The following is a 16,144-nucleotide window of genomic DNA, read 5'->3' as shown; positions in this document are numbered from 1 at the left end:
TCCTCCGGCTAAAGATGGAGCTGGACCCGAAGCGTGCAGACCCAAAACCAGGCAGCGGTCCAACATTTGGGGCGTGGTGGAGGCGATGCCGAGCCAGGTTGGGAGGCTAACTGAGGGAGAGAAGAAATAAAAGCAGGACTGCAGAATGGAGTCAGAGTGTTTATTAGAGCAAGCGAGATGGCCTGCCTGCCTCCAACAGCCCTGGAGTTTCCATTTGAGGTCATCTGGTTTTTACATTCCTGCCATGCACCACCGCTCACAACACTCCGAGGAAGTCATCCATTGCTCTGTTCGCACAGGAGCGTACAGTCCTGCAACTCTCAAAGTGGAGTCCGGGGGTGTAGATGAGCCATTTAGGGAGCCCTTAGAAGTAGTTTAATTTAATCAAAATGCTCCTAGATGAGGGTCCCAGAGACAGAATGTGGTCTCCCGGGAATCTGTGGATTTATGGCGGGTATTTGTGGGTTATTGATGAGAAAGGGTGCTTGTATATACACTAGATGTACTCAAGCGGGGACGCAGCTCTTTTCAATCTCCAAGGTCTCCATTTTGGTAACCCTAGATTTGTGAAAATTAATAAAAACAGGTTCCTGACGAGGTCAAGACCCGATCCTCCTCTAGACACAACTGCATAGTTTTTCAGGAGTGTGAGGTGTGAGGTTTCGACAATTTGAGGATCCACAATGTTAAAATAAAAAACAATTAAGCCGCAGGCTATTTTTCTTACTTTTCATTGGTTAGAAATGTATTTAAAAAAAACACACAAAGGCCTAAAGAGTGACCAATTATGAAGAAAATTAAAAAAGACAAAACTTGGAGATAGGAGGCTTATGCCAGACAGCAGCAATATCACATTTATACAGGGTTTGTAATATATAGCTGATGAAATAATAGTAATACATATGTTTTTCTTTGTAAGGCTATGGTATGGGATCATTACTCGGTTCAGGTACTGGAATTGGTATCGGGAAGGAAAGGGAAAGGAAAGGTGGTGTTGGAGCGTCTCTACTGACTTGACACAGACACCCAGTTCATAATACTTCAAAAAGTGCAAATGTAGGGCTTTCATCAGTGTGCCACAGGCTCAACAACCATTGTGTTACCACATTCGGTGATAGATAGTGACTTAACAGACGTCAATTTTCCAAGTTATTACTTTAGGCGCAGCTGGACAAAGGATTCACTAAAATGCTGAAATACTTCCCTGAGACCGTTTTCAATCTGTTTTCCAACCCTCATGACTCTCCACGGGCTCACGCTGACCTCTCTGAGCGCTGAACACACAGAGCCACCGGGCAAAAAAGAGATTCACGCGCACATAATCAATTACTGCGTGCAGTTTTGAGGCTGACAAATCAAATCTTCTCCCCTGTAAATTCTACATTTTTTCTACGATCTAGTCGAGTCTAAGGCACAAAGCGAACCCGGTCGCAAGCAGATTCTTCTGGCATCAACACGAGCTTCTTGTCTAGAACCTGTAGATTAAATCCAAAAACATTGCCGGCCTTTGCACGCCTCCTCCTCTCTTTGTCATTCCCCAGTGGCACAGAGATGGTACACAGATATACGCCTGGCATGTTTTGAATACAGAAGGATCGGACCACGCTATCCTTTCATCTGCCTGCTCCTTCCTGTTGACACACTGCGGACTGTAAAAACCCCGGCTGCAGTGAAGGACGGGGATGCTGCTGATGTCTGTGAGGCACGTTGTTTGTTTAATATAAATGATGAGATCCATATGCCAGGCTGATGTTGTTTCTGTATCTTTAGCCTCTGTCACTCTGTGTTAGCTGCCTTTAATGCAGGGGTGGGAACAACTCAAGAGTCTGACATTCACCCTGCAGAAATAAACCAGCCTCTGTGGTTTCATGACTTGTTTCACCCCAGAAAGGTCAGACCTCGAGGGACTATGGGTCTCGGCCATCTCCATTTTGGCTGCCCATGAGAGGACAGCAAAGGACTGTTGATATGAGAGTCACACACACACAAATGGTTCCACTGTGTTATTCAGATGAAAGACACACTGGCACTGCTTAAAGCAAGGAGGAATGCTAATAGAAACATACCGTCCCATTAGTTCTCATTCTATAAACTGAGCGAGAGGAGAAGAAGGCAGTGGGTATACAAGAATCTCACTGAAACGAACCTTTTATGGTACAAACTTACAACCGGCTTTAAAAGAGGGCTCTTAAATAAAAGCGCAGCTGAGTCAAAGTGAAAATGTCCACAGACGCACAGACAAGTGTGGAGAAATGAAAGCAGTTCAAAAACAGAAGCATCCTGAAAAAGGAGATGACCAAAGAGGTAACAGAGAGAGAATCAAAGCAGGACAGCAATGGAGAACAAGAGGGGTGACACACAGGAAACTAGAGGAGAAAGAAGCTGAAAGAGATATGAGTGAGAACACACCTCTGACTGTATTTGCATACAAGTAATATCTTGGTTTTCCCTCCCGGCAAAGCCACAAAAAATTGAGAACTGCTACCTTTGAGCTGCAATTAGGCACATTAGTTATTATGGAAGATACGCCACCGCAGTTAATCTGAAGTAAAGTGAGAGAGCTAGAGCAACCTTTGATGCTGTGCAATGCAAAATTGTCCCAAACAGACTACAACCCAAAACCTGAAATGATTGGTACATTAATAGTACAAAGTCTGTGTAATGTCCGATTGAGCCATGTGTGAACGAGTGGGTGTGTTGATGACCTTTCTGTCATGCGGGTGGTGCAAAAGAAGAAGAAAACAAGGGTGAAGAGGGTGAAGAAGAAGGGTCATTTACACAAAGACGCCAATGAAAATGTCTTAACCGGAGACACAACTAGATCTTGTCGGAAAGAGCCAACGTTAAAATCAGACAAATTTATGGAATGGCAAGAGACTTGGTTGTTTATGACCCAAATTACAAACTGCCTAAACGAACCTGGAGGGTTGGATTATTTACAGTAAGTAATAGTTGTAGTACGTTTACATGTGTGGGTATGACAGACTGGAGAATCAAAACTACTTGGTTCATTATTGTATGCTGGTTGCAGTATTAGTAGATACTACTATTATTTATTTCTTCTTTACTGTAGTTTGTAGAACATAAAGCTGTGTAGCTTAAGGTTAACTGTCCTGGGAAATGGGAAAGTTTGTAAAGCAACTTTTCCTGAAGGATTGCTTCCAGGATTTCATTTCTAAGAACACAATAAAAGTAAAATTTTGCACGTATGGCAAGAAAACAGATAAACATATCTCTCAAAAAGTCAAACTATTCCTTCAAAAGTACAACATCTGTACAATACTGGAGAGAGGCAGCATTTTGGACCACTGGTACACAAAAGAAATGAAAAATAAAACCACACCAGTATTATGCTTTCAGAGACCCATGTAAACAGAGGCGGTGTTGTGCTGGACCAGCAGGCATCAGGGAAAACCACAGCGCTCTATCTCTTCCCAGCATCCACAGCTCCTCATTAGCTTCCTGATAATCTCTATCCCGTGATTTTGCCGAACTGTCAAAACAGCCCCCCCCCCCCCCCCCCCCCTCCCAAGACTGCTTACAAACTGTTGCCTAACTGTTACTGTGGTTGTTTAGGAAGTACATATAAAGGTCAGTGAGTCAGCTCACTAAACCCAATCAAACAGCACTGATGGACGTTGGCTGGCCGACTGCCATGTACAGTATAAACAACCCCGGAGGAACCTCCCGGAAAGTTACAAACATGAGCAAACATCTTCAAAACTCTTCTTCTGTTGCTTTATGACTTCCTGTCCGAGCTACAAAAACCAGAATGTGCTGCAATTCTTCTGGAACTAGACGATTATAAATGTTTCCTGACATCACTGCATAACCCAAATATTTTAACAGTTCTTGGTGCTTATACATACACCAATGTGAGCACACAAATATTGCATTATATTCATAAAAATCTGGGCCTTTTTATAAAGGTTTTTATAGTGGTTATAGTCAGACATAAAGAATATAAAAACATGCCGTTTGGTGGTGTAATCTTGTAAAAGAAAAATTAAAGTGTCACAAGTTGTTGTGTGCCTGATGTTTTAACGTTTTAAACTGAGTTATTTATGGATTATTAATTGTTATAATAAGTTATAAACCTTAAGGTAAGGGAAGGGTGTGCAGCTAATCCCAAGTGCCCGCTACACGACATGACTTTAGCCCGGATTTTCTGCTCGGCGACAGCTATTGGAGCTCCCAGACAAAAACCCTGGATCGTTGGCTCAGCGCCCTCCGTTCGGCCCTCAAGCGTGATGTATGAACTTTTCAAAGAGGCAAGCCGAGCAGCTCGCCGGTGCCTTACGAACACAAGACGCAGGCCGAGGGGAAACCAGATAGACGGGGCTCCTGTAACAACAGGAACTTTACAGTAGCAGCTGTTTTAGCTATGCACCCGTACAGCGGTACATGAAAAATTCATATTTAAAACAGGAAATGAAAACTGGTGTATGGCCAACACTATTTAAAAGGCGTTGAGGTTTACCAGGCATTGAGCAGCATTATGGGAAATGTGTGTTGGTGGAGGTTAACTCAAACTGGGGACTTAAAGTCAGGATACCTCAGCTTTAAAATCTCCGGTTGCAGACATTTCTCATCTCCATATTTCAATATTTTCAGATATTTTATAGGCAGTTTAGTTTATAGTAATAATCATAAGTTGACACTCATCATAAGCAGCATATATGTTTTATATGATTGGGAGAAAGAAGACTTTACCCTTATCATCCATCACTGGTTATACCATGAACATCCAAAGACAGCATATCAGCATTAACTCCTTTGGTCTGGCAGCGTACAAGATCAGTGTGTCATTCCCTTTCTGCAGGTTATGAGCAGAGGATTGTTTGTCTTAACGTCCCTTCGCTTCATCGTGTTTAGCGTGTCATACTAGCGCCCCCCCACCCCCACCCCGACTCATCAGGGTTCACTCTATTTTGTTATCTTCTTCCCTTGTTTTCCTCCTTACCCCCTCCATCTCAGTCTGTCTCACATTCCAGTGCAATCCCTGCTGTTCGTAAAAAAAAAAGAAAGAAAAAAAGAGCCTGAAATGCTGATTGGAGCGAGACACGGTGCAGCATTCAGCCTTCTGCAAACATTCTTATCGTCTGGGCCTCTTTGCGAAAAATGTAAACACGATGAGAACGCCGAGCACGAATGTGCACATTTGATATCCAGATGTGAGAAAGACAAAATAAGATGCAGGATTTGATCATCTGAATGGAGATCAGCTAAACAGCGGCCCCCGCTTAACCCCGTGGCCTCCGCCGCACCCAGTGACAGGGGCTCCCTCCTGCATCTTTAGCCTCATTTACTGGGGGCCAAGTGTGTGACGAGGGGGGGCCCTCACCTCTGAACCTTGACCCTGATTCAAACTTGGTCTTGCTGCCTTCAGGCGGATCCAGCAGACTCAAGAGTCAAGTCTGCATATCAGAACAAGACCTGACCTGTTCTTCATTCATCCTGATTTGCTGAGCATCACATCACAACATGAAGCCCCTCATGTACTGTATTGTATCATATTTTCCTGCACAGGAACACTGAGACACACACACACACACACACACACACAGATTCTCTGCAGGCACGCGTACAAAAGAGGCACTGACGCAGGCCAGACCATCAACAGGCGGAATCTAATTAGCTCTCATCTGTTTCTGAGAGAGGCTTTGTTTCACACAAACCTCCCAGAGCCTGCAGAGTCAGACGAATGAGAGAGAGAGAGAAAGCGAGAGAGCGAAAGAGGGAGGGAGGGAGGGAGAAAGAGAGAGAGAGAGGGAGAGAGAGAGTTGAGCGCTGCCTGCACAAGGAGACATTTCCGAACAGGTAAACCCCACGTCCAGCCAGCAGCTTCTGTGTTGAAAAGAGGGGAAACAGATAAATAAGAGCAGATCAAGTATAAAGGAACCACTTAGGATGCTCGACAAGCTATCAAAATATTCACTGATTCTCTTATTTATGTTTTCTGTGTCTGTGAGTGTGCGAGGGTCTGCTAGGGTCCTTGTGAGGTTATCAGAGGGTGTATGCGTACGTGATCGCACAGATTTGTGCACGCAGTCACTGTACTAGACAACCCAAACAGATGCTGAGATCTGTCGCTACATGCACCTCTACAATTAATCTGTGGATGAATATAAAGATGATAAAATGTGTAACAATTTATGGATGAAAAGTACCCAGAGTTTGGGAAAAGAAGAAAGTGTGCATTTGCAGAAATGGAAGTATTTAAGAGACTGACCATCCAGGCTAAACATCTCTAGACTCAGGCCATCAGGGTGTTATTATAACATTCTGTTCTAGCAGGATGTCACCTTGGTTTTGAGCGCCGCACTAATCTCTGGCCTCTTACTTTCCATATAAAAAGATCCCAACTCAGTTCTTTTAAGTGAAATGAAAAAACTGGTCACTACTCTGAGTCAAGGTATCGACAGAAAAAAGGTTGGATCGGTGCAATTTTCATCAGCGAAAATCATATAACATCAGAGTAGGTCTTACTTTCAACTTCTTAAATTACATTCTTCTTTAATCCTTTTTGTGCTCTTCTAGAAGCATGATGCATCTAATCAAGTGCACATTCCTAGGAACCTTCACATAAACAAGTTAACCTCTTCAACCAACCAACCAACCAACCAAATAACCAACCACTGGGTCAGTCATGCTGTGCAGCCGAGCTTAGATCAAGCTCCAGTGAGGATCCCAAAGCATCAAAAGATAACAAATATGCAGGGCAGGATAAAAAGAAAAAGGAAAAAAGATGCACATGACTATTTCCATTTGATGTAATGATGCAGCCATAAAAACAGTCTTCATTAAGGAGATGGAACAAGCGCATACAGAAAGGTTAGATTTCAAGTCAGGTTGTCAAAAGTATCTATACTGCAATACTTTTCAATACTATGTGTCTGGAATGACATGATGTCCACATTTGGTAGTATCCAAAGTATACACCCCTAAATAAAATGCAGGGAAGGTAATCAACTATGTGTTTCCCTGTACCAGCTCTGTGTGCAGGAGGTTGATGATGAAAAACAAAATCCTATTTTGTGTGCAACAGACTTTTTTTCTTTTAGCCTTGGTATAGAAACAGGTATTGAGTATCTTCTTCATACTAGTTTTGAATCATAGTTTAAAATCCGGGTATTGTCACAACCTTAATTGCAAGTCAGCATGGAATAAGATGTTTCTTTTACAACAAACTGGATGTGTTTTAAGGTTTGTGAATAACTTATAGTTATTATTAATAATACACAGAATCATGATAATAATTAAATTCACAGACCTGCAACGCAATAATTTAAATGTAAAAGGGATTCAATCATTTATAGTCAATTTCTCACAGAGACCAACTGACTGAAGGGAAGATCAATAAAGAGTCATTAGCAACAGAAACATGCCCGCTGTGCAGAGCTGCGCTCCATCAGCCGCTCCCCTCTCGCCACAGTAAACAAGGTCAATGATGACTGATGTCCTTCGCCCACCTATACACTCGCTGCACGATGTTTGTACATCATCAAGGACTGCCTCATGCAAACATGAGGGGAGAAGGACAAATCAGACGTTCTGTGGAGCCTGATCCTCAAAACAAAAACCATCTGAATGCTGTGTGTGTGTGTGTGTGTGTGTGTGTGTGTGTGTGTGTGTGTGTGTGTGTGTGTGTGTGTGTGTGTGTGTGTGTGTGTGTGTGTGTGTGTGTGTGTGTGTGTGTGTGTGTGTCCAAGTTTCATGCACGTTCACGCAGATTATGACTTGTGTGTGTGCAACTCTGACCATTAAAGTGTAAATGTAAACATGCTGGAGTGCCTATATATACGGTATATTTATGAACACCTGGGCTCGGCCATGTGTGTGTGTGTGTGTGTGCGTGTGTGCGTGTGTGCGTGTGTGTGTGTGCGTGTGTGTGTGTGCGTGTGATTAAAGTGTGTCAACACACACACTCTCCAGGTTAATGATCGTGGCTGGGAGGTGTGAGCGCCGGTGCAGCTGTTGTCTCGAGGCACCGGAGCAGAGGAATGCAGCAGGGGGTGACGGTGTCGAGGTGGGAGGGTAGAGGTGTAAAGGTGCGAGAGATGTTTTAATGGTGTTAATGGACTGCTGCAGGGCACTCTGTCACACACACACACACACACACACACACACACACACACACACACACACACACACACACACACACACACACACACACACACACACACACACACACACACACACACACACACACACACACACACACACACACACACACACACACACACACACACACACACACACACACACACACACACACACACACACACACACTTTACTGCCATGCTCTGTGAGCAGCTCCACCCTTGTGTCCAAATACCTGTCATGTTTTGGGTATGTTGCACGTTCAGCCTTGAGAATTAAAAAAAAAAACGTGTGGTAATGCTGTTTGATTTGTCAGGGTAGTGCGAGTGTCCCACAATGCAATGCACAACAGGCCGTGTGAACTTTCCAAACTTTTTCAAATTTGGCAAAAGTTCTTCATAGTTGCAGCATGACTCATTTTTGTTGTCACACGACTCCTGCATCACTGTCTGTTGGTACAGAAGAGTGCCTTACAGTAATGTCTGCTATACTAAATCAGAATTAAATAGCCACACATGTTGTACTATGAAAAAAAAGTGCAACCTTTATGTTGGGGTGGGAATTGATACCGTTGCTGTCATCGATTCTGCTTATTGGTCCAATTCTTTATCGACCCCCTGATCAATTTTCTGCGGAGAAAAAGTTATTTTTAACAAACACAACTGTTTTATCATCTGAGTCTGAACACCGTGCAGATCAATGCAATAATATTAGCTTTCTTAATTATTCAGGTTTTTCAGGGTTTTGCCTGCCTGCGTGGAGATAATGTTATTAGAACGGCACACTTTAGACCGTTTGGACTCCTTCTTGCTGCGAGATTTCAGCAGCATTTGACGCCATTGTTTTGCAAAGTGTAACTGTTGGAAAAACATGCTGGCATTGATAGAAGGAAGATCGGAGGCGTACGGTTCCGGTTCTGATTCCAATTTGTCCCAATTTCGGTTCTTGATTCGCATCCCTACGTTTATTTATCAGTAGTGGTTCCTCCCAATGAAGCAACAGAATCAATAACTTCTCAAATTGTTTTCTTAAATAATTTTTAAGTGCAAGTAAGAAACAAGTCAACAAGCTAAGTAAAAGCAGGATATTGAGTTGCAGAATGTTTCTTTCTGTACATGGAAATTGCCTCAGAACTACTCAACTTCAACTTGTGACCCCTCAGCTCATTAGAAACCACCTGTATGCAGCACTGAACTGTGATATGCTGTATGAAGAATCCCATAAATTCCCAGCATTGCAGTATTGTCTGTGTTATGTACGTACTACGTGGTGAAACCATCTGCTAATGATCACAGAAATGCTTTCCTCTGCAGCATCTTACAGCTGCTTTTAGTTAACGTTGCCTTTGACCAGGAGCTGGTCCTGGACCTGCTGACTGGTTCATGGAGCCTCAGCGGTCTGCAGACTTTCTGAGGTGATCAGCCGGCACTCAGAGAGGACTAAGAAACGGTTTATGGATCAGCCAAAGACAAAGTTTGACTGTTAGGAAGCTATTAGCAGGACTGGACCTCAGTGCAACGAGCAAAGGTCATGAATCAGCAAAAAATAAAATACGCCGTCAGCGTGCAAGTCATGTCTGGACACAGGACACTGCTGCGTTAGTCTGCAGTGTATCAGAAAAACCAGCGGCCGTGCCACTCTGAGAGGGGGGCTTTAACATCGACCGGCTCAAGATTTTCATAAAAGCGCTCTCATGTTTCCCATCATCAATATACTCCGATCACGTGGCCCAATGCAGCAGACAGCAGTAGATCTGATGCTCGTCCGGGCCTCTGCCCCGCCCCGCCTCTATTGATCTCACCCACAAACCCTGCACTGCTACATTAGAGCCGGCCTGCTAACAACATTGAACTCGTCCCACCGGACATCATCATAACGGCTCGACACTCTCGTGCCTTCCTCAGATGCTGAACCCACACACAAAGCCTGATTTACTCTGTGTCTCATTTTGACAAATTAAACATTTAACCAGATTACAGTGTCAGTTTGCATCTCGTTGTGGGGCTTTATGGCTTCATCTAAATGGATTAGCACTCAGTCACATGCCAGATATGTTCTCTGATGTATTCAGTTGCTCACCAAGAGGATCATTTGGCCTTCTGTACAATAAAACAGCCTTCATGAAGATAAACTCCTCTCTTTGGCCAAAGACAAGTGATGCCCCTTTCACACAGGAAATGCACTTGTTCCGATTTCGACACGAGTATCAGATATGCCTCCTATACTGCCTAAAATGTTGGTCTCAGTATCAGCAAGTCAGCAGTCTGTGTACTGATCCTAAACCATTTAGCCCTGAAAAAAAATCTACTTAAAATGTAGTTTATGTTCTTTTTCACAGTTTTATGGCATTCATTGTCTGCATGTATTTGTTCATTTTTTGCAAAGGGTTTGAACGGAGACGTATTATACACAATGATGGCAATCACATCACAGTCATACAGGGCTGATGTCCGATCTGTATTTGCTATCAGCCGATACGCGAGTTCAGGTATAGGAAACAGAATCGGGAAGGAAGGTGGTATCAGAACATGTCTAAGATTATCTAGACATTGCCTGGTGGAGCTGTCTGAAGCAGTTGGTCTGGATATTAAACAGTTCACCCTGCCAGCTCCCTCATTCACAGTCTGTGAAAACAGCAGCTCATTTACAGTGAGCGAGTGGGCCTGTTGAAGATGATGCGGCTGACGAGAAACAGGAAGAAAACAAACGTCCAAAGGTGAAAAAGAAGACGGGTCATTAAATGAAGACAGATGAACTTCTGTTGGGCCGACGCCGACATCTTCAGACAAATTTGTGGAACGGCAAGAGACTCGGTTGCTTATGAACATATTACGAACCAGCTGTGCGGCTGCGGTGTACTCCCTACCGTGCCCCGCCTCCTGCACGCTCTAAACAGGAGGTAACCTTCGCCTAAACCAAAATGAATTTCCAGTTAAGTGAAAAATGTGCGAAAGGGAAACTTCTGAAAACGTCAGGGCCTGATTCTAGTTCATGTGAGAAAACATCTCTAGATAACTAGCAGAGAGAGAGAGAGAGAGAGAGAGAGAGAGAGAGAGAGAGAGAGAGAGAGAGAGAGAGAGAGAGAGAGAGAGAGAGAGAGAGAGAGAGAGAGAGAGAGAGAGAGAGAGAGAGAGAGAGAGAGAGAGAGGCCCGGCTAAATGAGAGCTGGGTGTTGGCTGAGACATGCAGGGGTCAAAGGTCAGGTATGAACCAGGGTCAGGGACTGAGATTAGACAAGTTGAGGTAAAAAGAGAAGTACACTAACAGTTGAGAGTGAGTCATATAGTGGAGGATATCAGACAACTGCAAATGTACTTTTACGAGTTCTTCTTGTTCAATAAGGCGACACTTTTGTGTGGTGTGGGCGTAGCAGCATTTTAACGACAAAGTGTTTTACTGCAAAACTATATACCGTCAAATGGAAAAGATAAAAGTGACATACAACCAGAGAGGTTCAATCTAAGCGGGACCACAGAGGAGGTAACGTTACTCTTTGCTGGAGGGGATGAACTCAGCAGATAAAAAGGGGAGCAAAGGGAGAAGGTGAAAACACGGGGGGGGAATTCATGAGCTAAAACACAAATTTCATAGTAGAAGACACAGCAGAGCGATACTGCAACACACGGGAGAGACAACATCGTAACCCTGTCAAACACACACACATAAACTCTGCACAAGATTCACTGCGGAGGACCAAAGGCAATATCTCAGCAACTCCCTGATACAACCACAACACACACACACACACACACACACACACACACACACACACACACACACACACACACACACACACACACACACACACACACACACACACACACACACACACACACACACACACACAGCCACACAGCCACACAGCCTCTGGGGTTAAATTGAAGCACATCTACACACACGCAGTGGCCAGGGTGTCAGTCAAACCATGATATGCCTCGTTCAGAGCAAAACCACCACCCAGAGTGACATGTCTTACCTCATGACTTCACCATGACACATTCCTGAAGTCAGGCCAGGAGGAATTTAATATGTACATGATGTTTCTTAAACAAGGCTCTCAGAAAAGCAAAGACAACTCAACTAACTTTGTTGTTTTGCAGAATATAAGCAGCTGTTTGCGGGTGCATCTTTATAACCTATGACACAGTTATAAATGAGTGTCTTTTACTGACTTATTATTATACTTTCACCATCTTTTCATCCACTTTCTAGTGTATTTTCTTGCATGTTTGTGAGTGGAAAAAAGCTCAGTTTATAGACAATTACCTGCCTAATCTGTCTGATTAATAGTAAGAAATCAACAAAAGAAGAAGAAGAAGAAGAAGAAGAAGAAGAAGTGATGGACACTCTCCAAACACCCATCTCTGTTTGGGACGTCCCGTCTCTAGTGATAAGGCTGTCCGCCTCCTGGTGCAGCGGAGAGGCGGACAAAAGGAGTGAAGCAGCCCGGGCGTTAAACGTGACTCCGGGTCCACTTTTGGTGAGGCAGTCCGCTCTAGATTCACTCGGCTGCGGACCATTTGCCGTCAACAATAGTGAACAAAAGCTGCAGAAACACACTGATCAAACACTTGGGCTTTTTGTACAGTATGTCGCTGAGTGTGTGTGTGTGTGTGTGTGTGTGTGTGTACACAGTGGCTATGTAAACTAGTGTTAATCCTCTTAGGAAATCACGCTCTCTGACCAGGCGGGCAGCACTTCAGCCTGTCCAAAACACAATCAGCATGAATATATAAAGGAACCAAATAAGCGGCTCTCCGCGCACTTACGTGGTTCTCAGAGTAGGGTGGTATTCCAACAAGGCAGAAAGCAACTCCATTCATTGGACAGCGGAAACTGTTGGGCTGCAGCGAGGAGAGGCGGATTTGTTGCGGCACAGGCGGCAACAAAGTAACAAAGCTCCGGTCAAACACGCACTTATATGCGCAACTGTTGCCCGGTTTCCTTCCTCCTGAAAAAAACCCCGCTCTCTGTTCCCTCTGTTGTGTGGGGCCGTTCAGTGCTGCTGGCTCCTCACCCCCTCCTCATCCTCTTCTTCTCTTCTTTTTTTTCTTCTTCTTCTTCTTGTTCTTGTTCTTCTTCTTCTTCTTCTTCTTCTTCTTCAGTGGTACAGAAGTAAATCCTCCAGGCTGCTGAGAACTCGCTGCAGCAGGAAAAACACATGGAGGGGACACCGGAAGTCTGGAGACTCAGCCTTCAAAGTAAAGTTTCTCTGATAAAACATTTTGTGTGTGTATAACAAGTGGTGGAAAGCAACTAAGTATATTTACTAGTATTTACTCTATCCTATAATCCTACAACATATATTAGATAAAGCTGAGTTAAACTGGGCCTACGGTAACGTGCAAATAAATGTATTTATAAAAAGACGAATCTTTGGTAGTTATATGTTGGATTCATGTTAATGTACTGAGCATTTTTAGACAAGATTTAGATAATGAAGTATGTCATCTTTTACTTTATTATTATTTTTGTATATTTTAGAGTGTTAGTTGAATTTATTAATAGTGTATTCTTAAATTCCTTCGTATATTGTTTGATTTTGTATTGGATTTTTAGTCCTGCCTCCACTTTACACTATTATAAAATGACTGAAACAAACAAAATATGTATTTGTATTTGTTATGCTATGTTGGTAGTTACTCTGTGTTTTCGTGCTGCATTTTCCTGTACGTTTTTTTAATGTTTTCTTAAATGTCATCAACCTGTTGGGGACTGCAGATGAAAATGATCCTGCGTGGCTAAATCTGGCACATTTACATGTGTGACTGTGTTGCTCTTGTTAAATAATGTGCATTGTCCCTTTTAAATAAAGAAATCTAAAATGTGCATATATACTGCATGTATGTATACTGCATACAGTAATGCAGGTCATACAACAACATACAATGACTCTCACTCTCTCTCTCTCTAAATATATATATATTTTTCTGTAGATATATATCTCATATTGTTTTGAGGTAATTTGATTGATTTTATGTGTTATTTTTATTTTCTATGAATATATACTGTATGCAATACTTCGATATCTTGCTTCTGTACTGTACATCTTTGTATCTATCTATCTACCTATCAATCTATCATCTATCTATCTATCTATCTATCTATCTATCTATCATCTATCTATCTATCTATCTATCTATCTATCTATCTATCTATCTATCTATCTATCATCTATCTATCTATCTATCTATCCATCATCTATCTATCTATCTATCTATCTATCTATCTATCATCTATCTATCTATCTACCTATCTATCTATATATCATATATCATCTATCTATCCATCTATCTATCTATCTATCTGTCTATCTATTTCCAATTTCTGCTACTGTACTTCTACTCCACAGAGGCAAATATTGTCGGCTACTTATACTTCAGTGCATTATTTGATACATATTCATATTATTAATAGAAAATATATTGATATTATGATGCATTATTATGCATAAAGATAATATTTGGCTGCTATCCAGCTCTATAGTAAACTAGACATTATGTATGCTTTTATTTTCTCTTATTTCTATAAACTATTTTAACAAATATTAATTTATTTCTTATAGGTTTTTAATGAGTTTGTGTAAACATTCATTGTTTACACAAAATCATTAAAAAAAATACCTCAGCGCACATTGGATACATATTATTAGTTTTAATTCACTAAAATAGAAGTTATCTACACTTTTATGGTGGATATCTTAACCGGAAGTACTCCATTTGTGTTCAACTTGACTCTCTGGGAGTTGAAGGGAGTCAAATAAGAGGAGGGTGCGTTGGGTAAATCTGTGCGCTCCGCCCTGCAAACCCGCAGCGTGCGGGCTCCCTCTGGCTGTGCCAACACATGCGTGTGCAGGGCGGGGACGGGTCACAGACGCCACCAAGGCACTGAAGTGAAGTAAAAGTGTGTGTTTCTTTTCTAAGGGCGGACTCACACTATCCTCCCGGGCCGAGACCCGGACTTTAGGGTACTTGTCCCCCCTCCCTCTCCCCCCCGCGCCCCAGCCCCGTTTGTACTCACACTACCAGGGCCTCGGCCAATGCTTCTTGCTGTCCATACGCCTTCAAGCCGTAACACATCACACGCATTGATCGCGTGTGTGTGGCTTTGTTTACAAATCTTTCCATAGACCTCGGAGTTTTTGTGCGTCTTGTCGACTGTTTTTGAATATTTTCATCCGACCAAATCTGCAGTAAACACTCCACCTCCGCACCACACCAACGTGAACCTTTCACCACCATTGTTGTTGTTGTTAAATATCCGCGCATGGTCCGTCCTTCTATTTACATGTCAGAACAGGCGGACATAACGCTACTGCCGTAGGGCTCGTGCTCGTGCGCGTACACGTGCGCACGCTCGTGCTCGTACATGTGCAAACGGCTCCGCTAAAGCCCACCTATTTCAAGCGGGCCGTGGCGGCCCAGCTGGCCCCAGTTGAGCGCGGAGCGGGTGCGCTCACACTACTTAAAGGTACTAGACTTTGGCTGAAAAACCGGTTTTGGCCGCGGCCAAAAGGATAGTGTGATCACGCTATAAAATGAGCCGAGTGTGCTTACGTGCATACAAGGATTTTACAGCAGCTTCTACCACTGACATGTATAACCCAAAAGAGACTTGGAGGGAAATGAAACATAATGTATAGGGTAAATATCAAAGTACAAAAGTATTTAGGCACATTCTGGAAATAAAAAGGCTCCTAGCAATATATCAAAGTATACATCAAATTGACCTAGTTAAGTTAACAAGCTGTAAAACTACAATTACTGCAGTGTGTAATAAAGTCTACATTCATAAGTATTAACAGGACTTGCTTTAATAAACAGTTTATTTAAATTTTCAAAACTAATAAAAAAATCTCATGCAGGCACAATGGTCCATTTGAGTGTTATGTTATTATATATCTGAAGAAGTATTCACTTATAAGCAGGCTCTTAATGTTTAAATAATTGTTTTGGGTAATTATATTTACTATCTATCTATGCAATATTTATGGGTTTATTTTAGGTTTTTGAGATTTTAATACAGGTGACAAATAGATGCA

The 16,144-nt window shown here is 42.7% G+C and overlaps 1 protein-coding gene across 2 annotated transcripts in view; it reads right to left on the bottom strand.

The window, feature by feature from the left end:
* The window catches only part of arhgap23a (Rho GTPase activating protein 23a), a 79,282-nt gene that overhangs the window by 50,678 nt on the left and 12,460 nt on the right, over nt 1-16,144 (bottom strand). The window contains exon 1 of one of the 2 annotated variants that reach the window (XM_083930990.1): nt 12,873-13,188. The exons of the other annotated variant lie outside the window; for it this stretch is intronic. Within the exon in view, the coding sequence (XP_083787116.1) occupies nt 12,873-12,926 (54 nt within the window). The 5' untranslated portion in view covers nt 12,927-13,188. Of the gene's footprint in view, nt 1-12,872; nt 13,189-16,144 lie in introns of those variants that run through there. 2 annotated transcript variants of the gene reach the window in all.

The sequence above is a fragment of the Echiichthys vipera genome, assembly GCF_963691815.1.
Source record: "Echiichthys vipera genome assembly, chromosome: 17".
Taxonomy (NCBI): domain Eukaryota; kingdom Metazoa; phylum Chordata; class Actinopteri; order Perciformes; family Trachinidae; genus Echiichthys; species Echiichthys vipera.
This window is presented reverse-complemented; position numbering and strand designations above follow the sequence as displayed.